General features: G+C 35.8%; 1 protein-coding gene across 2 annotated transcripts in view; it reads right to left on the bottom strand.

Moving 5' to 3' along the window:
• Window positions 1-24,469, bottom strand: part of ATAD2B (ATPase family AAA domain containing 2B) — a 147,729-nt gene that overhangs the window by 48,211 nt on the left and 75,049 nt on the right. For both annotated transcript variants that reach the window (XM_044262002.1, XM_044262001.1), the window contains exons 16-18: window positions 19,425-19,736; window positions 15,162-15,297; window positions 6,304-6,490 (exon numbers count right to left, since the gene is read on the bottom strand). In XM_044262002.1, coding sequence (XP_044117937.1) covers window positions 6,304-6,490; window positions 15,162-15,297; window positions 19,425-19,736 — 635 coding nt within the window. The remainder of the gene's footprint in view (window positions 1-6,303; window positions 6,491-15,161; window positions 15,298-19,424; window positions 19,737-24,469) is intronic.

The following is a 24,469-nucleotide window of genomic DNA, read 5'->3' as shown; positions in this document are numbered from 1 at the left end:
AAAAAAAAAAAAAAAAAATCCTTATTGACCATTTGAAACACCATACAGTATCCAAACTCCAAACCCTCTGACAGATAATATATAAATTTATCAATTCAATCATACTTCTGAATTAATGAAAAAGATAAAATATGAATCACTCATCAATCCTGGTTTTCCTTAATCAACAGCAGAAATAATACAAAAGGCAAAATATATATATATATATATTTTTTTTTTTTTTGAAGGTGTCAGAAAAGGAGAATCATAGCTATGAGTTTTTTAAGAGTGTTAACACAGGTAAGTCTTTTAGTGTAGCTACTAACATCTCCAAACTTATTGTAGGGCTCAATAATTACTTGTGAATTTAATCGAACAATCATAAATCTTCCAGGGTTTTCTATTTTCCTTGCAAAGCCTTTGGAAGACTATGCAACACTCAGGTAGGTAGGTAGGTAGAGAGATACGGACACACATACACACATACACACACACACACGCACAGAACCACTTTATGAACTCTGGCAATTGTTTTCTGTAATAAATACCTAGTTCCAGTGACTGGCCAAAGTACTACACTGATCTACTCAAGCCCTAGAATAGTAACACTCGGATGCAGGTTTAAAGTACAGACTCCTAGGGCTCACCCTAAATTTAAGGAATCAGAAACCCTGGGAGTAGAGCCAGGGAATCAGAAATTTTAGTAAGTACTCCCAGACAACTATTAATACTCACTAAATCTTAACAATGAGAAAACCCTATAGTAGACACTAACCCTCTACTGTTTTCACACAATTTGTAATACTCATCATCAGGTGAGGCGGTATGAAAGAGAAAAGGAAGATTTTCATATATGTGTGTATGTGCATAGGTTTTACAAAAAACAGACACAGAATTAAACATGTATGAAGAAATATAAACTGGGTTCTTCCCATGTTCCATTTTACCACATATATAAATACAGCCCTTTAAAGGTGATTTAAGACTTCTTTCCTTTAAGATTAACTTTCATGTTTGTGTCACATTATTAAATAATCCAATTTAATTTAGATTAAGTAGAGTCTGGGGAAAAGAGCAAAAGCACAGAAGAAGAATTTGTCACAGACTAAACCACATCTATTTAGAGATAATACTGCCTACAGAAAGACTAGCTCTCAAGAAAGTAAGGGAAAAGGGAAGAAAGGGAATATAGAAAAAAGGAAGAGAGGGAAGAGGTTTTTATTCTTTCCAGCATTTTAGCCCCTGACTAGTATGCTCTCTTTCCCAGGAATTTTATACCTTCTTATACCCACTAATAGCTCCACAAACTAAGAAAAATAAATTCCTCAAATTTATAATGTAATAGTCTCCTTTTGGATTTTTTAGAAGAGACAGTAATATCTTTACAAGTTTAAAATAACTTTAAATATGTATTTAAGATACAAATAATCAGGGATCAACCAGGACAGTTTATCCGGTGTCTGGCCAATGTTCAGTTTTAGCTACCATATCTACAAAATTCTACTCAGTTGCTGGGCAGACTGGAAAATCAGGTGTAGTCATTCACAAATAAGCTCTACCTCTAACCGAGGACCTTGGAGGCAAAAGCAAAGATGAGATGTCATATCTACTAAGTGCAATGTAATAAACCAAAACAATAAATGTTAAGTTTTTGTTCTTTTCCATTACCAAAGGACACCCTTCTCCATCCTCTCCAAGAACACAACGAAAAGTAGTAGAAGACAAGAAATGAGAAAGAGACCTAAGAGTATACAGTCAGAATTCAAATTTAGCCCAATGATGCCCAGCAGAATGCAGAAAAAAATCCTAGGATCCCAGCTACACCAATATATAGTTTACTACAATGCTTCCTAAGTATGTCCTCACCTAATATAAGTCAGTAATGGATTTATAATCATGTACATACACATATAACCATAAAGAACAACTATAGACAGAATACCCTCTCACTCTGAAAATGATCCTCTTCCAAAGTTATTTTATCTTTATTTGCTTGATACTGTCAAGTATACATATCAAAAAAAAATCCAAACTGTACAGCAGAGTGTAAACTAAAATGACAAAGTTATAGTCATTCCCCAACTCTCCATATTCCTTCCCCCAAGCCAAAGTAATAGTTACTATGTATTTTAGGTTATTCTTGGACAAAATTTCTACTTATATATAAGCACTGATATAAATTTTTTAAGGTTTTTTTTTATACAAAGATCTTATTTTGATAAACTGATTTACAACTTGCTTTTTTCATAAATATCTCCTTTCACATATACTCCTATGTAAATTTATCACCTTCTTGTTAATGGCTTCATAGTACAAAAGGATATACCATAATTTGTCATAGACCATCCCCATTAAAGGACATTTAGCTTGTTGGGTCTTATTTAGTTTGGCAATGCTATACAATGATGTGATAAATGTCCCTGTACATCCAGCAGAGACTATTTACAACTAAAACATCTTTAGGAAAAATTCTTTAATATAAAATTCCTGGGCCCAAAGTTGTATGTAATTAAAATTAAAAAAAAAAAACAGTGCCAATCTATACTCCAAAATCACCAGACATCATCAATCTTTTCATTTTTTTTAATTTTTTTAAAAGATTTTATTTATTTATGTCAGAGAGAAAGAGAGAGAGCATACAAGCAGGGCGAGTTACAGAGTTCCGGAAAGTTGAGAAGCATGCTCCCCACTGAGCAGGGAGGCTGACGTGGGGCTCAGTCCCAGGACCCTGAGATCATGACTTGAGCCACAGGCAGATGCCTGACTGTGCCACTTAGTTACTCCCAAGCTTTTTATTTTTATAAACCAGACAGTTGTTTCAAAGTAGTATCCTGTTTTTTTGTTGTTTTTTTTTTAAGATTTTATTTATTTATCTGACAGACAGAGATCACAGGTAGGCAGAGAGGCAGGCAAAGAAAGAGGAAGGGAAGCAGGCTCCCTGCTGAGCAGAGAGCCCAACGTGGGGCTTGATCCCAGGACCCCAGGATCATGACCGGAGCCGAAGGCAGAGGCTTTAACCCACTAAGCCACCCAGGCGCCCCTCCTGTTGCTTTAATTTGCATTTCTTCAGCTATAAGTGAGACTAAGAATCTTTTCAAACTTCTACCGGTTGCTTTTTCTATTTTTTTCTTCCTATAAATGGCATGCTATTTTGTCAATTTTTATATTAGGTTGTCACTGTCATTACTTCTTACTGATTTTAACGTATTTTTGTATATTTAGGAAACTTACCCTTGACATGTGTGTTACAAATATACTTTTTTGCCAGGTTGTGCCTATTAATTTTATAAAACAATTATTTCTGCCATGTGTAATTTAAATTACATAAAGTAAAATTTATTCATATCTTTATGTTTTTTAGCTCGTGTTCATTGCTTAGAAACTACTTCCTCATATTCAAGATAATAAATATATTGACCTTGTATATTCTCTTTTTACAGTTCACTGATAATCTAGAGTTTATGTGGAGGCCACAAAAAAAGGTAGGAAATCCAGTTTTGTTTCCTTTTTCTTTTTCCCCTCATAGAGTCAGACAGTTTTCCAAGACCACTTATTAAGTAATTCATCTATTCTATAATATCAAATGTCATCACTATTACCATCATATCCTCACCACTGTCATACACTAATCATCATCAGCTACTAAATTCTCATTTCTACACTGGCCTAAGTGTTCACACTCTCTTCTAATACTTTGTCTGTCCCTGCACAGGTACATATTATTACCATGTTCCATTACTTTTTTTTTTTTAAGATTTTATTTATTTATTTGACAGAGAGATCACAAGTAGGCAGAGAGGCAGGCAGAGAGAGAGGAGGAAGCAGGCTCCCCGCCGAGCAGAGAACCCGATGCGGGACTCGATCCCAGGACCCTGAGATCATGACCTGAGCTTTTAAAAACCTGGTAGGGCTCCCTTCATTCTATCTTTTTCCCTCTGCAACTGTCCTTGCTATGCTCCTCCTTCTTTTCTTTTCTTTTTTTTAAGAGAGAGAGCATGTGCACAAGCAGTGGGGAGGGCCAGAGAGAGAGGAGAGTCTTAAGCAGACTCCACACTAAGCACAGAGCCTGATGTGGGTGGGGCTCAATCTCACAACCCTGAGATCACAACATGAGCTGAAATCAAGGGTCAGATGCTTAACCAACTGAGCCACCCAGGCACTGCTCGTATTTATTTTCTAGAAGAAACATAACTTCAACTCTGAGTATATTATACTTGAAATCGCATTTAATTTATACATTGATTTAAAAAAGAACTCACAACTTTACAATTTTGAGTCTTACCAGTTCTCAGCTGTGCAAAGAAGCTGTAGGAGTAGTAATAAATAAAATGACAGCTAACAGGTACTGGATACTATACGCCATCCTTACTGGATGAGCTTATTTTAATAATTATAACCACCTTATGTAGCATTATTAACTTCATTTCATAGATGAGAAAATTAAATCTCAAAGAAGTAAGCAATTTCTCCAAGGCTACAAACAATAAGCAAAGTAGCTGATATTTTAATCAATTTTCAATTTAAACTGAGTACATCCTTTGAATTGAAGTACAGTAATTAAAAAACAAAGTATGTTTTTTATTTATTCAACTGTCCTATTCACTGAATTTTTAGTTTTCTTCTTTTAGACCAAGAGAATTAATTGTTTAATTTCTAAGTAAACTTCGTAGCTATTTTAAATGGGACTATTTCTTCTACTACATTTCTAACTTGAAAACTATTTTACTTTAACTCTGAACGTGTCTACCTTACAGAATTCTCTTAATGTCCCCAGTAATTTTTCAGTAGCTCCTATAAGTTTTCTAAATATACAACCGTATCACAGGCAAATATTTATAACTTCAATGTGTTTGTTCCAATATTTTTATCTCTCAATGTCTAAATGAATCAATTTTGCATGCTTTAATAATGGTATGTTACTCTTTTGATGTGCTACTAGAATCCATTGGTAGTATTTACTTTATGACCATTGCCTAAGTGAGATCAGTCTTAGGGTTTTCTCTGTATTTTAGTTCAGCATTAAAATGATCTTATCCTTTAAGATTAAAAGAATTCAACCACGAAACTATCTGGATTTGGTGCTTTTGTGATACTCAATTTCTTCTTCCACATTTAGTGTCTGTTTAGATTCTCTCTCCCCTGGATTTATTTTTAATGGTACTGAGTAATTCTCTTACTTGCATACAAACTACAATAGTTTTGTGTCACTAAAAAGGAAAAATATGAACAAATATATACAGTCAGGATGAGTTAAATGTATAAAACTTGGAACAAATTACTAGTATATAGGTTTCAATTTAAGCTGTGGGTTTTGGGAAAAAAAGGGTTTTCTAAGTAGTGAAGTACTGCTAAGATGTTGATACCCAGGCAGCTGTAAGTGAAAAAGAAATGAAACCAATACTGTTGACTATTAAAAAAAAAAAAATACCTACTTCTTGCTACAATGTACAGAATGGTTTTCAATTAAGTAGTATATATGTAGCTATTAAGTATTTATAAAATGTATCTTTAAAAAAAACAAAAAAATTATGTGCAATGCTCTTAAATGTTACTACTCTAGTGACCTAATGTCAAAAGTAGGCTATATATCAAGGTAGAAAGTGACATTCCTCTCATTTGTTTATAAGAAACATTAAACATTAAATGAGCACTTACTATGAGCTAGGCACTGTGTCAGAGACACAGAAATAGTGAAGACATGGTCCCTTGGCTCAAAAAACTTATTCCCCTAGCCTCTAGTTCCAACATGACACACTTAAATTCATAGTTATATAGTAAAACTTCAAGAAATACAAACAGCCCCACTAGAACTTTGCACTTCACAAACCAGCAAACATAAAGCAGTTGAAAATGAAATATACAAACACACTTGACTACTAACACAAATATATATAATGTTTAAACTGCTATCATTTTCTACATTAATTTTAAAACCTGACATCTCAAATTGGTTATCATTTTCCCTTCAGTAAGGCTCTAAGTACAGACAGAAGTCTAGAAAGGCTCTGAAACCACAGTGTTGAAAAGAGGATAAGAAAAAGGCAAAAGAAACTTACTTTCTACAGTGTTTTAACAGAACCTCAATATAAGAAAGAGGGTATTAAAATTTCAGAAAAGAATGAAATATCATGGCAAAAACTATGAGCTCACATTTAAACATGATATATATCAAAAGGATGGTTGGCCTTAATATTTGAATGTTAATGAATAACCAACAGAAAGTTAATATTCACATTACTGTTCTTTGAAAAATCTTTATCTATAAACACTACAGAGATACAACAATAAGAAAGCTGGAAGTACTCTGATTTGGTACAAACCTACCTGTGCACATGATTCTTCGGGTGTTTTGGCACTAACTGAATAAAGTGCTGGGAGATCTAGTCTGTGCACAGAGAACTTTTCTAGAGTGTGCAAAAGTGCTGGAGCAAGGTGAGAAGTTTGACCTGAGCCCCGTTCTCCAGACAGCAATAATCTTGGCCTGTAAGAGGTTGGCTGATGATATGGTGACCTGCAATACATGTAAGACATGATAATTATTCCAAAACCATACACTCTGACGATCAGTATGAAATATTAGGCAAAATATTTACACTAAAAATGCAACTCCAAATTAACAGAACTTTCTCTTATCCTTAATTTAAGTACAGTGAATCATTTTTCATTAATTATACTTATAAAAATTTTTCTCTGACCTTTGTAATAAGCAAGATGTAAGTAAAAGTATAAAAATTCATTCTAAAACTATGTAAAAATACCTGGGTATTCATCCTATCATATGCATTAACATGGAAAATGCTTCAGACACTAAGCATTAGTGACACTAATAATTATTAAGGTCAATGTAAGAATTCCACTTCAACAAAGAAGTTGGTATATCTGAATATCATCCAAGATGTAAGACTTTTTTTAAAAAAAAATAGTTAAAATGCTGAATTTTATGTATATTTTACCACAATTTTTAAGATTAAAAAAAAATGTGGGACTTTCTCCGTGGCAGGAAAATTTGGTTTTTCAGTCAATAAAAACTAAATGCCCATACCTGAATACATAATATCTAAAGATCTACAACAGAGAAAGCAAATTTAGGGAAATATATTAAACTAAATTCAACCTGTGTTCTCAAGATTCTACAGCACCATTAAAATGATAAATGAAACAAGTTCATCTACTATCACTATAGATAATGCAGGAAAATTTAAGTAATGCAATAAGAATAAAGCAAATAAAAAATGGAACTAATAGAAATAAATAAGGACAACACTGTTACTTATAAAGGATATGATTATGCACTAAAATAATGCAACTAAAAGAATCAACTAGTAACTGTCAGAACCTACCAGAAGTAACAATTCAGAAGACAAAAATAGAAAAATCAAAACAGATCCTAATACCATCAATAACTAATTTAAGGAAGGAAAGGAGGTCCTATTCACAAATGCAAAAATAAAATAAAGTAAAACAAAATTAAATATTCTTAGCAAAACTGTAAAAGTACATATCCATAATGAGCCTGAATATAAAGATGTCAATTCCTCCTAACCCATTTAGTGTTAACTATAGTTTATAGTATTTTATTTCATACATTTAAAATATTCATATCAAGGCCAACAGACACATGAAAAGATGCACAAAATCACTCATTATCAGAGAAATACAAATCAAAACCACAATGAGATACCACCTCACACCTTCCAGAATGGCTGAAATTAACAACACAGAAAACAACAGATGTTGGCAAGGATGTGGAGAAAGGGGAACCCTCTTACACTGTTGGTGGGAATACAAACTGGTGCAACCACTCTGGAGAACAGTATGGAGGTTCTTCAAAAAAATAAAAAGAACTATCCTGAGATCTAGCAATTCCACTATTGGGTATTTACCCACAGGATAAAAAAATACAAATTTGAAGGGACATATGCACCCCTTATGTTTAGAACAGCCTTATCAACAGTAGCCCAACTATGGAAAGAGCCCAAATGCCAATGAATAGATAAAGACGTGGTATCTATACACAATGGAATACTACTCAGCCATCAAAAATAATGAAATATTGCCATTTACAATGACATGGATGGAGCTAAAGTGTATTATACTAAGCGAAGTCAGTTTTAGTATATGTGCTGCCGAAGCGAGCACACTAAGCAAAGTCAGTCATGGAAAGACAAATACCATATGGTTTCATTTATAAGTGGAATTTAAGAAACAAAACAGAGGAGCAAACTGGAAAGGGGAAAAAGGCAGAGGGAAGCTAACCATAAGAGACTTAACTTATAGAGAATAAATTGAAGATTGATGGAGCAAAATGGGTGGGGGGTAGGCTAGATGAGTGATGGGTATTAGGGAGGGAGGGTACCAGTTGTACTGAGCACTGGGTATTATATGTAAGTGATGATCACTAAGTTCTACTCCTGAAACCAATATTACACTAAACGCTAACTAACTAGAATTTAAAAATGAGAAAAAAATTAAAATAGTCACATCGAAATCTAAGAAAAAAAAAACTTGAGAAAGACAGAAAGATTTAAAATTTATTCACAATATCATCTGAAAGAACAATCAAGTAAGAACATCAAGAAAATTTTGATTAAGTGTGCTAGCTCCAATTTCAGAACATTTAAACCTGTTTTAGTAATAAGTACTTCATACAGCTTTAATTTTCTCAGCAACTCTATGAAATACATAGCTTCCTCTTATTAAACAGAAGAGGAAACCAAGACTCAAAGAAGTTAGGTATGAGATTGTACAAATGGGTGGTGAAAGACCAAATTTTCATTCAGGTCCATAAAATTGCTAAGCTGAACCACTGTGTTAGGATGTACTCTACTTTATATTGAAATATGTTACAATGGAATAACAGGATATAATGTAGACTATACCAAACAAAACAAACACAGATCAGAACACAACAGGCACTCCAGGAACCAAGTCACTATAGTTCAAAGAATTTCATATAAGATAATAAGCATAAAAAATAAATGGAAGAGATGAATTATATTGTTTTTAAAAAGGGAAGATTCAGATCCTCATTTCACAGAAAATCAATTCGAAAAAACAAGAGATTCATATACTTGTAACTCATAAAAAATCTACAAACTTTTGTAACTCAAAAATTACAATCTGAACCAAATGGCATACAACTAAATCAGACAAAGAATCTGACACTAAAAAGAATAGTTCTTAATGTATAAAGAACTTGTGCTTATAGTGTTTTAACAGAAAACAGCTTCCTAGACAAAGGACATAAACAGATAATTCAAAAAGAAAATAGTAATAATACATTATATGTTAATTTAAAAATTTCAAAAAGAAAATAGGAACGTAACAAAATGTTCATTCATTTAATAACTGGAGAATGCTTCCTATGGTAAGTCCTCATCCCTGGATACCTAACACCACCAGTTATCACAGAGCTCATACTTGAATAGTATTGAGTGGTAAAAGGAAATAAACAACTAATAAAATCCAGTGTGGTTAACAAGCAGCACTGTTTTAAGTAAAGAATGCTATGAGAGACCTCAATTAGAGACAAAAGGGTTTCCTGGAAAGTGTTACCAAAGCACGAACTCAACAGGCTAGAAGTAGAAAGGACAAATTTTATTGAAGAAATAAAAACAGGATATACAAAGGATCAAAGGCGGCCCCTGGCCCTTTGGAGTAATAGTTCATACATCTAGCTTCTTTTAAGGTTTTAGGGCAATGTATGGGTAAAGATTCTAGGGTTAGGGAGGAGAAGAGGGAAGGAGAATCAGACGATGAAGAGTTAAGAAGCTCTTTTAACCCTGTTAGAAGTCTGGAATGCGCCAATCAGAGAAAGACAATTATCATATGATCTCCCTGATATGAGGAAGCTGAGAGGCAACATGGGGGGCTTGGGAAGTAAGAAAGGAATAAATGAAACAAGATGGGATCGGGAGGGAGACAACCATAAGAGACTCTTTTTTTTTTTTTTCCAATTTATTTATTTTCAGAAAAACATTATTCATTATTTTTTCACCACACCCAGTGCTCCATGCAAGCCGTGCCCTCTATAATACCCACCACCTGGTACCCCAACCCCCCCCCCCACCACAACCACCCACCCACCCACCCCCACCCCCCCACCCACCCCCACCCCCCCCACCCCCCACCCCCCCCCCCCCCCGCTCTTAACAAAACAACTGAGAGTTGCTGGGAGGAGGGGGGTAGGGAGAGGGAGGTTGGATTATGGACACTGGGGAAGGTATGTGCTATGGTGAGGGCTGTGAAGTGTAAACCTGGTGATTCACAGACCTGTACCCCAGGGCTAATAATACATTGTATGTTAATTAAAATTTTTTTAAAAATTTTTTAAAAGTTTGGAATGTGCACTGAAATGAATGAGGAAACATATTAGCTTAAGTAGGGGAAGTGATATGATCATACACATGTTTTCAGAAGATAACTCTAGATCACTATGTCAGTAGAGGAAAAGGTTTAAAAGAAGACAAAACAGGAGGAAAGATGATCGGTTAGGAGTCTGCAGTAATAAACCAGGCATGAGATGTTAATGATAATCTAGGTAAGAGCAGTGTCAGAGGAAATGAGAAGGAACGGATTAGATACAGAGAAAAGAGAGGAAGGAGTTGAGGATGATGTCCAATTCTAGTCCTAACACCTGCACGGATGGTAGCTCACCAGACTCACAGGAGGAGACGGGGAGACACAGTGCAGTACATTCTGAAAGATGTGTGGCACACTAAGGGCAACAGGCAGCTAGAGACAGCCTAAAGCTCAAGACCAATGTTGGCTTAAGAAAGATTTGGTGGGGCACCTGGGTGGCATAGCTGGCTGGGCTTTCCGACTCTTGATTTCTGCTTGGGTCATGATCTTGGGGTCATGGGACTGAGCCCTGTGCTGGGCTCCATGTTCAGCACAGTCTTAGGACCCTCACTCTGCCCCTCCCCCCACTCAAATAAATAAATAAATCTTGGAAGAAAGGGAGGAAATTTGGTAGTTACAGGTCAGAGGAGAGACTTGGTAGTTATTAATAGAGATGAAAAAATTATGAAAATAATGAAATCATCTGTCATCTGTTAGACTGATAAGTTAAGAATTCATTTTAATACCATTAGCAAGCAGATGTTGGGAAAATTGGTTTTCTCATGACTAGTGGCAATGGAAAAAAGCAAAATTTTCCAAAATTAAATTTGGCAATTATGTCACATACATGCTAAAATACATATCCAAGGATATTCTGCAACTCGTCCCACTCCCAAGGACTCCCTTACCTCTTAAGCATTCTCTACATTTTTTTCATAGTGTGTATCTTCTAATACTTTATCTGTCTAATACACTTATTGTTTTATTATCTATCTCCATCTAAAACAAAAGCTGAATGAGGTCAGGGGTCTTTGTCCATTTTCTTCACGGACATATTCAAGTACCTAGGACAACATATGGCACATGATGGGCACTTTGACAAAATATCTGAATGAGTAAATATGAAAGAACAAATGAATGATTCAAACAAGCAAGAAGATATTATTTTCATCTATCTGGTTGGCAAAGATTTAAAAAGGCAGTGTTCAGAATTGACACAGGTATAGGAAAAATAACACTCTCATATATCAGTGCTGAAAATGTAAATTGGTACAACTGTTCTAGAAATCAATTTAACAACCTGTATCAAGTTTTAAATGTATATACCCTTTGACATAGCAATCACTGTTTTTAAAATTTACCCTAAGCTATGAATCAGATAATGATGTTAAAAATGTATACTGAGAAAGATGCCTATCCAGATCCACATATCTATCATAGAAGAAGAAAATTGGAAATTTCAATCTTTATTAAAAAAGTTATAAAAATTATGGAACATCCAAAAAATAAAATACTATGTAGCTATTTTAAAAGAATGACATTAAACATATACTGGCATAAAATAACATTCCCAATATAGTAGATAAAAAAGCAAGTTACATTAGCCTTACAGGAGGATTTTAATTTACATAAAATAATATGTGGGTCTGTCTATACGCATAGAGAGAATATGGAAGTGTGGTCACCAAAACTTTAACAAAAATTACCTTCAGGTGCTTGGGCTTTAATTTTTACTTTCTTCTTTATGCTCTTCTTTATTACTTGAATTTTCTACAGAGTATATCATCTTTCTAATCAGAAAAAACAAAGCTATATTCATTTAGAAAACCTCAGAAAGCTCTGTTTCAATCCCCTTATGGTAATAAACAGTAAGAAAGAAAACTTATTTTCCATCATAAGGGTTTTCTATCAGATTGGTAGACTTTAAATATCTTGACTTCTATTTCACCTTAAATCTAAATAAAGGTTTCAACACTGTTTTAGGAAACTATTCCCTATTACAAACCCACCAACAATGCCCAAGCTAGTGTTACTAGAGACCAGTATTAAAGTCATGCTTTCTACCTATCTAGCTAGCACTTTTACTGTATTGATACACACATACTAACACTTGTTCAAACACAAAGCCAAACCAAACCAACAACAACAAAAACCCACATATAGCCTTTATTAAAGGCCTCTATTCTAAATAAAGGCCTCTATTCTAAAATGTATGTTTTTTGGAAAGCATGAAAATCCTACTGTCCAACCTACCCCCCCCCAAAAAAATACTATTCCTGATCTACCTATTAAGCTCAGAAATCAATTTGGAAATCCCATAGAAAACTTAAAAAAAAAAAATGGATCCTAGGAAACAAACAGTACAGACCTAATTCTGCTACCTTCCAGCACCTTAATCATGAGCAATTTACTTATTTTTCATTGCGTTTTGGTTTTCTTGTCTATAAAACGATGATACCACAAATGCTGTATGATTGATGAGAGTCCTATATAAAGCTTCAAGCTTTATATACTTGCCTCACGTCTAGTTTATATTGAGCATCAGATGCTAACTCTTATTCCTTCATATTCTGAAGGACAGCGAATCCTCCTTGACTTCCCAATGAAAGCTTCTAGTTCTGGTTATCAAGCATTTCAGCCATTTAACAATGTTTGTCACCCTCAATAAAAAGAACTTCTCCAGAGTAAGAACTACTTTACTCACGCTTATGTTTTCAGTACCTAATACAGTGCCAGGCATAAACACATAAAAATTGGGAGAATGGGTCAGTAAATAAAGAAATAAATGAATGGGGGTGCCTGGGTAGCTCAGTCATTAAGCGTCTGCCTTTGGCTCAGGTCATGATCCCAGGGTCCTGGGATCGAGCCCGTATCAGGCTCCCTGCTCAGGCTCCCTGCTCGGGAGGAAACCTGCCTCTCCCTCTCCCACTCCCGCTGCTTTTGTTCTCTCTCTCTGTCAAATAAATAAAATCTTTTTTTTTTTTTTCAAATAAATAAAATCTTAAAAAAAAAAAGAAAAGAAATGAAATGAATGGAACTTATAAAAACATCTAAAACAAAAAAAGCTTACTTCTAGGATATAGCTGTCTCCCTATTAAATAAAAATCACATCATGAACTAGAAATTTTACATAAAAGCTAAAATTAAACCAATTCCTTCAAAAAGTTTAATCCAAACAAAACCATACCGTGATATACATTAAATGACAGAGAACGTTCTTAATAAAAATTCGGCCTCAAAACTGCACATGAAGTTTTCTAAATCAAAGATATTTCTTTATCACTTTACTGACAACAGAGTTAACTCATAAAAATTGAACAAGTCCTTTGATGAGAGTTTCTTAGCCCCTATTATATATTTCAAATCCAAATAACTAAACAAATCACAAACATGCACAGTAGTCAGGTGAGAATCAGAAAAAAAATGATTATTTGGTTTTCCCTAACCCAGCATTAAAATAGATTTGTGAAATTATCGAAAAAAAACTAAGAAAATGTCCCTGAGGACATAAAAGAAAAGATCTGGTATAGAAGGAAAAGTTTCTAAGAGAAGAACCTTGCTGTTAAAGAACAAAAGAAAAAAAGAATAAATGAAAGTAACTTAATCTCATTTTAAAAAATAAAATATGCGACTTATCAGTGCAAATAATCAAATTAACATTTCACCAAAATCTACATAGGAGAAACTTCAAGCTGAAGACTTAAGTTTGTTCAAAACATCTCGAAAAAGAATTTAAAAGTACATACATCAATCCAGACTTTCTAATACAAGTGCTATCAGACCTACCCGACAGAGCATTCTGGTCCCGTAACTATCCCGCTAACTGCGTAAATGCCAGTGATGAAGCCGCTAGTAGCTGAAAACTGTCTGGTCTCTTAAGTCAAAATTACATTAGCACTCACGCTGTTTCCCCAATAAAGTGCCTGACAAAAGCTGCTTTAATATGAATAAAAGTGAATGTAAACAGAAAAACCATAACATCAGGAAGAAGTAAACTAATGAAGTTTTGGAGAATCAGAAAGTTACCTGTTAATCTGTTTACTAAGAAACTTCTAATTCAGAATCCTTTCAGTACTCTTAGAATCCCTGAACTATCATCTGACACTTGTTATAATTTAAAATATCCCAGATCATGATAAACATCTCATTTTTGACCATTTTAGTTCAAAATAAAAGGCATTAAAATTGGGGACATAAGCTGACTTTCTAAACAACAACCCCTTCCTTCTACTTTGGTTTAAAAAAGAAGAAGAGGGGCACCTGGGTGGCTCAGTCAGTCAAGCACCTGCCCTCACCATGCGGAATCCAGCTCCAGGGGGGAGTCTGTTTCTCCCTCTCCCTATGCCCTTCCATCCCCTACCACGTGTGCTCTCTCTCAAATAAATAAAATCTTTCAAATTAAATAAATAAATCTCCTTTTTAAATAATCAGTTTACAGGGACGCCTGGGTGGCTCAGTTGGTTGGACGACTGCCTTCGGCTCAGGGCGTGATCCTGGAGTCCAGGATCGAGTCCCACATCAGGCTCCCAGCTCCATGGGGAGTCTGCTTCGCTCTCTGACCTTCTCCTCGCTCATGCTCTCTCTCACTGTCTCTCTCTCTCAAATAAATAAATAAAATCTTTAAATAATCAGTTTACAAAAAAAAAAAAATCCTTAGTTTACCAATAAACCCATTTATTACCACACAAAGAAGCATACAGAGTAAAACTTTCCCAGAATTGTGTCCAAACAGCAGAAAAAAAGTCCTCAAAATTACAACCTTAAGTAAAAATAAACCATAATTCTAAATATAAAACAGTAAAAATCACTCTAAATTTTTAAAAAATTGTTATGATACTTACATTGTAAAATGAAGGTAGGGTTTATGTACAGCAGCAGCTGATGACTGTTTCTTTGGTGATCCTGAGTGACAACTGGTCTCAAAAATTGATAAAGCATTCTCATCTTCACTATCATCTAAAATCAGAGTTTCTATATCTATTCAAAAAAAAAAATCACAACAATTATGAGGCTTATGAAGTCCTTTAATATTAGTGTCCCACCAAAGCTAAAGAAAGTTGGTTTAAAAATCAGTGATATTAATATGTTACCTATCAAATAATACAGATCAACCAAGCAAACTGACAAACTACAGGGTTTTTTAATAATTTGTAAATGGGGGGGCGCCTGGGTGGCTCAGTGGGTTAAAGCCTCTGCCTTTGGCTCAGGTCATGATCCCAGGGTCCTGGGATGGAGCCCCACATCGGGCTCTCTGCTCAGCAGGGAGCCTGCTTCCTCTGCTCTCTCTCTGCCTACTTGTGATCTCTGTCTGTCAAATAAATAAATAAAATCTTTTTTTAAAAAATAAATAAATAATTTGTAAATGGAATTAAGGGAATTCTTTTACCTTTACACACTGCCTAGTGCTAAGAGATGCGATTCAGTAGACTTCATTGACTAACCATAAGAAGTCTGGAAAAGAAATGACACTCTCCTAAAACACTCACATATTTATTAAGAATTTCTAAGTCAGGGCATCTGGGTGGCTCAGTGGGTGAAAGCCGTTGCTTTCGGCTCGGGTCGTGATCCCACAGTTCTGGGATCAAGCCCTGCATCGGGCTCTCTGCACAGCGGGGAGCCTGCTTCCCTTCCCCTCTCTCTGCCTGCCTCTCTGCCTACCTGTGATCTCTGTCTGTCAAATAAATAAATAAAATCTTTAAAAAAAAAATTTGTAAGTCAACTTGACCAAGTAGTTGCTTAACTGCTAGGGTCCTAGGGTTATGGCCAACTCTTTAGAAAAACAACAAGGAACAAGGTGACTTATTTTCTAACATGGCATACACATACACACACATCTATACGTCTAGGTAAGAGAGTCAGAAATTCTGTGGAAACAAAACCAATCCTAAAAATGCACTTATTCAAGTAACATTAGTCTCTATCTGAGCCTGCCATCTGTTACAGTTGGGCTACAACCTCAAGTACTAATAACTGTGCTTCACACATACCAAACAAAAGTGTCAATTCACTCAATAAAAAGTAATGCCACATGTGTAGGAGAAATGAGAGAATCAACACTGACAGAAATCATACTCTTCTCCCAAAAAAAAATAAAATTAAAGAAAAAGAAAAAAAAATGAGGAATAATTTCTACAAAGAGGTACTGAACTGTGCTGGCAGACAGAGATTTCAATGGATTTTATAAGCTAAATATTTTTTAAGATTTTATTTATTTATTTGTCAGATAGAGAGAGCACAAGCAGGCAGAGTGGCAGGCAGAGGGAGAAGCAGGCTCCCTGCTGAGCAAGGAGCCCAATGCGGGAATCTATCCCAGGACCCTGGGATCATGACCTGAGCCGAAAGCAGACACTTAACCAACTGAGCCACCTATGTGTCCCCAACTGAATACCTTTTGAGTGATAATTTCATATACCAGTCTACGAAGGGATGGTAAGACCAAAACAAACCAGAATAATATATCTAAATAACTAAAAAATGATTATTAATAATCAAATAATCATAATTTGTTTTCTCTTCTCTACTGGTACATGAAGAAAAAACTGGAACTAAAGCATACTCTACACTTACTTTAAAAATTTATAAGAAAACAGATAATAATGCCATAAAAAATTCTCAAATGAAAATAAAGAACTATATCATACGTCTATATACAGAGAAAAAGAAGATGTGGTGTATATATACAATGGAATGCTACTCAGCCATCAAATAAAATGGGATCCTGCCATTTGCAATGACATGGACAGAACTAGACGGTATTATGCTAAGTTGAAGTAAGTCAATGAGAGAAAGATAATTATATGATCTCACTCATACGTGGAATTTAATAAACAAAAGAGAGGATCATAGGCAAAGGGAGGGAAAAATAAAACAAGACAAAATCAGAGAGGGAGACAAACAATAGGAGACTCTTAATCATAAGAAACAAACTGAGGGGCGCCTGGGTGGCTCAGCGGGTTAAGCCGCTGCCTTCGGCTCAGGTCATGAACTCGGAGTCCTGGGATTGAGCCAGCTTGTGATCTCTCTCAATAAATCTCTCTCAAATAAATAAATAAAATCTTTAAAAAGAAAAAAAAAGAAACTGAGGGTGGCTGGAGGGGGATAATAGGGGGATGGCGTAACTGGGTGATAGGCAGTAAGAAGGGCACATGATGTAATGAGCACTGGGTATTATACAAGACTGATAAATCACTGAACTCTGCCTCTGAAACTAATAATACACTATATGTTGGGGCGCCTGGGTGGCTCAGTGGGTTAAAGCCTCTGCTTTCAGCTCAGGTCATGATCCCAGGGTCCTGGGATCTAGCCCCATAGAGCCCGCATCGGGCTCTCTGCTCAGCAGGGAGCCTGCTTCCTCCTCTCTCTGCCTGCTTCTCTGCCTACTTGTGATCTCCGTCTGTCGAATAAATAAATAAAATCTTAAAAAAAAATACACTATATGTTAATGAACTGAATTTAAATTTTAAAATATCGTAAATAAAAAGATGAACTATCATAATCTCTCAAATGGGAAGATACGATTTTTATTATTTTCTAATGGTGACATTAGTTTTTTTTAAAAATTTGGGGAAAAGAGTGGCTCTTCTGGGTGGCTCAGTGGGTTAAAGCCTCTGCCTTAGGCTCAGGTCATGATCCCGGGGTCCTAGGATTGAGCCCCACATGGGGCTCTCTGTTCAGCGGGGAGCCTGCTTCCTCCTCTCTCTCTCTGCCTGCCTCTCTGCCTACTTGTGATCTGTCAAATAAATAAAGAAATAAATAAAAATCTTTAAAAAAATTTCTTGGGGAAAAGATACATATCCTCAGTTATGAAAATCAGAGATAAGAAATGTATGATTCATGGCAGAGTACCTGGCACATTCATAATAAAATATTTATTCCCCGCCCTACTTAACAAACTTAGGAGATCAAGTAATCCATGTGATATTTCAATGAGAATCTATCCCTGAAAAATACAGTTTCCAAAAAAGTATTTATAAAGACAGCAAAATGCATTGACTATAGATGATTTTTACTACACATAATATTTTTAATGTTAGTATAATTAACTGAACAATTTTCTGGTGCAGACTACATGCCAAATAAGGTATTAGGAACTGGAAAAATTAAGATAATTAAAACTCATTACTTTCTCTTCAAAGTTCAGACTCTAGTATATAAACCTAAAGTTTCCCTGTAAATGGCTGATTTCTTTTTTCTTAAGATTTTATTTATTTATTTGAGAGAGAGAGAGAGCAAGAGACAGAGAGCATGAGTGGGAAGAGGGTGAGAGCAAGAAGCAGACTCCTTGCTGAGCAGGGAGCCCCACACAGGACTCATTCTGGGACTCCAGGACCATGAAGTGAGCTGAAGGCAGTCGCTTTAACAGAGCCACCCAAGCACTTGCAATGGATGACTTTTTAAAGGCAGTATTCTATTTTTAACTCAGGTCCAATCTTGAAGCTAGAATTCAGGACCTTACACCACCTTATACAACCAGGTTCTAATTTACTCCCTTACTAATTATTTACACTTCACTAATATAGCACACTGCAGAGTGCCCTGACAGTACCAACAAAATAGATTCCTTGAGTTGAAACCAGAGGGACATTAAAAGCAACAGAGGGACATTATAAGCAACGAGCGAAGGCTATAATCAGATACCCACGTCTGAGTAAGTCCTAAAACTTACTGAATGACCTCAAATAAGGGAATACTTCCTAAGTCTTCTAGTCTCCTTCTTTTCATTATAAAAGTACCTGCCCCACTGGACTATTATGAGGATTAGTAAGTGACAATTTATTTAAGGGCTTTATAATAAAATAAATGTAAGCCATCATATTATAGTCACCTTTTCTAAAGATAGTAACACTTCTACATTACTGAGAATGTCCTAAGAGGTAACAAACAGAACTAACATTCATTCTTCCTTTTGACAAACATTCACTAGGCAACTACCAGACCTAGGCAATATACCAGGCCTAGACTATAACCTAGTGAGTGAAATGAATTTTCTATATTCATGGCATATATAAAAGAATAACACATAAATAACCTTATAAGGAAACTCGGAATTTATTTATGCCCGTACTTATTTCATTTTAACAATACGAAAAATTACTTTTTGGTACCTTCTTTCTTGTCACTCTGGCTAATTTCAGCATGAGGAAACACTTTTTGCAAGACTGCTAGGATGTTGTTGAAGCTTCTTTCCAGCAGCGGTTTTATGATGGGGGATAGTGCATGTCCCGAAGACATGACAGCACGCTGAGAAGCAGGCACAATATTCTGCATTGCATGGTAAAAATCTTGGGCATTGAGCACTATTGAGGAAACATCTAGCTGCAGTTTATGACTGCTAGCATAGATCTGGGGGTAACGCCTCCGCAGGGCAATCAGGGCAGCTTCAGTGCACAGGGCCTTGATATCAGCTCCACAATAGCCTAATGCACAAAAAGAAAAGAATAACAAAGGTAAGTTCATTCTCCCATAAACTATAGTTTACAAATACATACATCTTTACCTAAGTAGTTATTAATATTAAATCAGTAATTATGTGTAATTTTATCAGCAAAAACTGACCATTTAAGTCACCTAGTAAAATTCACTCAGTAAGACTAAAAATGTTTTGAATATTTTAATTAACAACACATGAACTAGTGATACCAAAACAAACCACGTATTCTGTGCCAAAATCACTGATTATAATGTACAACTTTCTTCAGGAAAGGTTTTTAAAGAGTAAGTTTCATCTCAATCCTTCACCACTATTCCCAATAATTAGTTTAGTCCTTCTAACAATATACTTACCTATAAACTTTTTTTTTAAAATTAATTAATTTATTTATTTGACAGAGAGAAATCACAAGTAGGCAGCAAGGCAGGCAGAGAGAGAGAGGAGGAAGCAGGCTCCCTGCCAAGCAGAGAGCCCAATGTGGAACTTGATCCTAGGACCCTGAGATCATGACCTGAGCTGAAGGCAGAGGCTTAACCCACTGAACTACCCAGGCGCCCACCTATAAACTTTTCTAATATTACTAATTACCAAACACAATGGAATAGTACAATGCAGAACATATGCAGAAAGGTCAAGAACAGAGGTATTCTCCTACTAACTCTAGGCGCAAACTATAGCGAGTTTCTATTTAATTACCCCAAAAATTATAGTTTAAAGTCGTCACCATCTCTAATAATTTCAAAGGTACTAAAGGGACTAAGAATCCATTAATATTCCACATTAACTTCCTTTTAATATATACGTTTAGCTTAAAATAACTGATAATCTAGTTTTACGGGCTATACCAACACAGGGCATTAGCCGTTAACCACACTTAACTGATAATGTAGTTAACAGATCAAGCCCCTGCTTTTAAGTCATTTCACTCATTTAAGCAACAAATACATACAAAAACACACAAACTGTTAGGTCTCAACCACAAAAAGGAAGAAAACCTCAAACCAGCCATGTTGTTTTTGTTTTGTTTTGTTTTGGTTTTTGTTTTTTGTTTTTTGTTTTTTTTAAGATTTTATTTATTTATTTGACAGACAGAGATCACAAGTAGACAGAGAGGCAGACAGAGAGAGAGAGGAGGAAGCAGCCTTCCCGCTGAGCGGAGAGCCCGATGTGGGACTCGATCCCAGGACCCTGAGATCATGACCTGAGCCGAAGGCAGCGGCTTAACCCACTGAGCCACCCAGGCGCCCCGCCATGTTGTTTTTTATGTCAGCATTTAAACTTGCATTTGGCCACCTTTATCACACAAACCTTTATCGTACCAAACATGCCAGCAGGGGGAACCACTCGAACTAGTTTTAAAACTTGAGACCCTAAGTTCTTCTAAGAGTGGCAGCAAGTTTATTTATCTTTTTATACTATGCAATGATCTTGTGGAACATTTAAATAATAAATAAAAATGGTGATTAGAAAAACTGTGAACAGAAAATAGCACCAGACTAAATGACAGGTGTTAGGGTCCGTAATCAAAGGAGCTAGACAGAGAAAAAACTGTTAGGTAACACACAGGTGGCCAATTGAATTTCAATTCAATTCAACTGAAATTCAATTTCAATTTCAATTGCATTTCAATTGGCCACCTGTGTGTTACCTAACAGTTTTTTCTGTGTGTGGCAGACCTAGCATGACTGGGCAGTTTTCCCTGTGTATTGCAATCTCATTGGCCACCTGTGTATAGCCCAGCTAAACTACCTCTATAAAAGTTAGTCTGTGGGGCGCTTGGGTGGCTCAGTGGGTTAAAACCTCTGCCTTCTGGCTCAGGTCATGATCCCAGGGTTCTGGGATCGAGCCCCGTGTCGGGCTCTCTGCTACGCAGGGAACCTGCTTTCTCCCTTCTCTCTCTCTGCCTGCCTCTCTCCCTACTTGTGATTTCTCTCTGTCAAATAAATAAAATCTTTAAAAAAAAAAAAAAAAAAAAGTTAGTCTGTGAGACTGGGAGGGGTCGCCTCTTTGCAAGAGACGGCCCTGACCAGTTTGATTCTCGATGCCTGGCGCGAAATAAAGCTTTGCTTGACCTTCGCTTTGTATCAGTCTCGCTCCTTTGATTACAGACCCTGACAACAGGAAAAAAACATTAAGGCACAAAACTGTATAAATCACTGGAGGGAGGGGGGTTGGGAGAAGAGGGGTGGGGTTATGGACATGGGGAGGGTATGTACTATGGTGAGTGCTGTGAAGTGTGTAAACTTGGCGATTCACAGACCTGTACCCCTGGGGATAAAAATATATGTGTATAAAAAATAAAAAATTAAAAAACAAACAAACAAAAACCAAAAACAACTGTATAGATCAAACGGTAAGTGACTCACACACCTACAATGAACTGTATCTCTATTATTAGTAGGGCACATGATCTTGCTGATCAAGTCCTACAGAAACAGAAAGATCCTCCCTACTCTGCTACCTTTTTCCCATAGCATGTACCACTTTTATCATTTACCTATTATGCTTACTGTCTGCCTTCCCCAACTAGAATGTGAGCTTTGTGAGGGTATGGGTAATTTTTTTTTTTTAAGATTTTTTATTTATTTATTTGACAGAGAGAGATTACAAGTAGGCAGAGAGGCAGGCAGAAAGAGAGGAGGAAGCAGGCTCCCTGCTGAGCAGAGAGCCCGATGCGGGACTCGATCCCAGGACCCTGAGATCATGACCCGAGCTGAAGGCAGTGGCCCAATCCACTGAGCCACCCAGGTGCCCCGAGGGTATGGGTATTGATCAGTTTTGTTCACTAACATATCTCATATACTGAAAATAATGCCTACCCTGGCATTCAGTAGATATCCAATAAATACTTCACGAATGAAAGAAGAAAACAGTAACTCCAAGGTGATAGTTTGGGATTGCGTAACTGTGAGGTTACCATATACTACCACAAAAGGTGGAAGAATTATATTTACTGGGCTTTTTTTTTTTTAAGAAATCTAAATTCTTTTATTATTAAACCAACTTACTATGAATAAAAATTTCAAGGAAAATTATGGAAAAACACAAAAATATTCCATTCTTAAAGAAATATTTATTCAGAGTTAAGGAAAAGACTTAGTATAACCTGTGAAAATCTAATTCAGAAAATTATAAGCAGATGAAGCACTAACACTGTCCCAAGACAGCAATCTCCCAAATAATTCTCAGAATAACCAAATTAACCATTAGTCTTTCATTTTTTATTCTATTTCTCAATGAATAAACATGAAAAAAGGTATCTTTTCCTATGCTGAACATATCCTGGTTATAGTAGTTCAATAAAATAACTATAAAATACTAGCTTAGTCATAAATAGTTAATGAAATCATTCATTTCAGAGGAAGTAAAAAACAATCTACCATCTTCAAACAATATAAACCACCATTCTTTTTTCTTCTTTGAGAGCATATACAACACAGTTGGCAAACAAACCATATGATCCTATTTCTAAGAGCAAGAAGCCTAAATTTTTTAGAAAGCTCAGAAACAAAGAACAGAAAAAAAAGCCACTAAAAGATATTTTATGTAACAAACAATATCCATAACATTTATGTTTGACATGTTAGTAACATACATAATAGCAATGTACTATTCATTTTTGCTTACTCTACTAAAGATCATTTGAAAGGGCAACATAGGTCCCATTTAAGGAAATAAATCTTCACTTCGATTATCATAATCAACAGACTAGAAAAAAGAGGATTTATCTTCATTACAGTTGCCTGTGAATAAGAATTACTGGTTTATATCGGTAGTTTTTAATCTTGACCATTGATATGAATAAATGATGAAACTGAAACAGAAACAGATTCCTAACGAACTTAGTGAATCAGAATCTCTGGTAATTTAATATCATAAATGTGTATTTTTAAGATTTTATTTATTTATTTGACAGACAGAGATCACAAGTAGGCAGAGAGGCAGGCAGAGAGAGAGGAGGAAGCAGGCTCCCCATTGAGCAGAGAGCCCAATGCAGGGCTCGATCCCAGGACCCTGAGATCATGACCCGAGCCGAAGGCAGAGGCTTAACCCACTGAGCCACCCTGGCGGCCCATGAAGTCTACTGTTTAAATAAAACATCAAACATAATGAAGACCCACAAGATAGATGCCTCGTTGATACATAACCACTGTTTCGGCCCTCTTAGTGAAAATAAATAGATTAGATTTGAGGTCCTCATAACCTTAAGCACCTACTATTTGTGAATGTGATCTAGACACTGAAATTATGTGAGGACTACTTTCAAAAATCACCCCTATTAAGCATCCAAACCTCTCCACGTACTTGGGAATTTATTTCAAGGTAAAAGTTACCAAATCCATAACCTTTATATGAAGAGGTCAGCTGTCTTTTATCAAGACAACATATTCTTTTTGTTAGGCATAAATTTCACTGAACTGAACCCATACACGTTAAAACGTGTTTGGGATACAGAAAGTGGTAAGTTCATAATGAATTTAAAGTGTATGACTATTTCATTCCTGTCTGAAGACCCGCATTTGACTTTTTGTCTTAATGTACAACTGGCTTCTTATGTCACTCTCCAGGAAGAAAATGGTGTAGATATAAGCAGATCCTAAAACATCACCACCACCACCCTCAAAAGGCAAAGGAAATTTTTTAGTCCTGTAAGAAATCATGTCTTTAAAATGCTTAAACTTAAGAAACTGACTAAAAGCTAAAATAAATCACTGGGAA

Source organism: Neovison vison, chromosome 8, assembly GCF_020171115.1.
Source record: "Neovison vison isolate M4711 chromosome 8, ASM_NN_V1, whole genome shotgun sequence".
NCBI classification, from domain to species: Eukaryota; Metazoa; Chordata; class Mammalia; order Carnivora; family Mustelidae; genus Neogale; species Neogale vison.
This window is presented reverse-complemented; position numbering and strand designations above follow the sequence as displayed.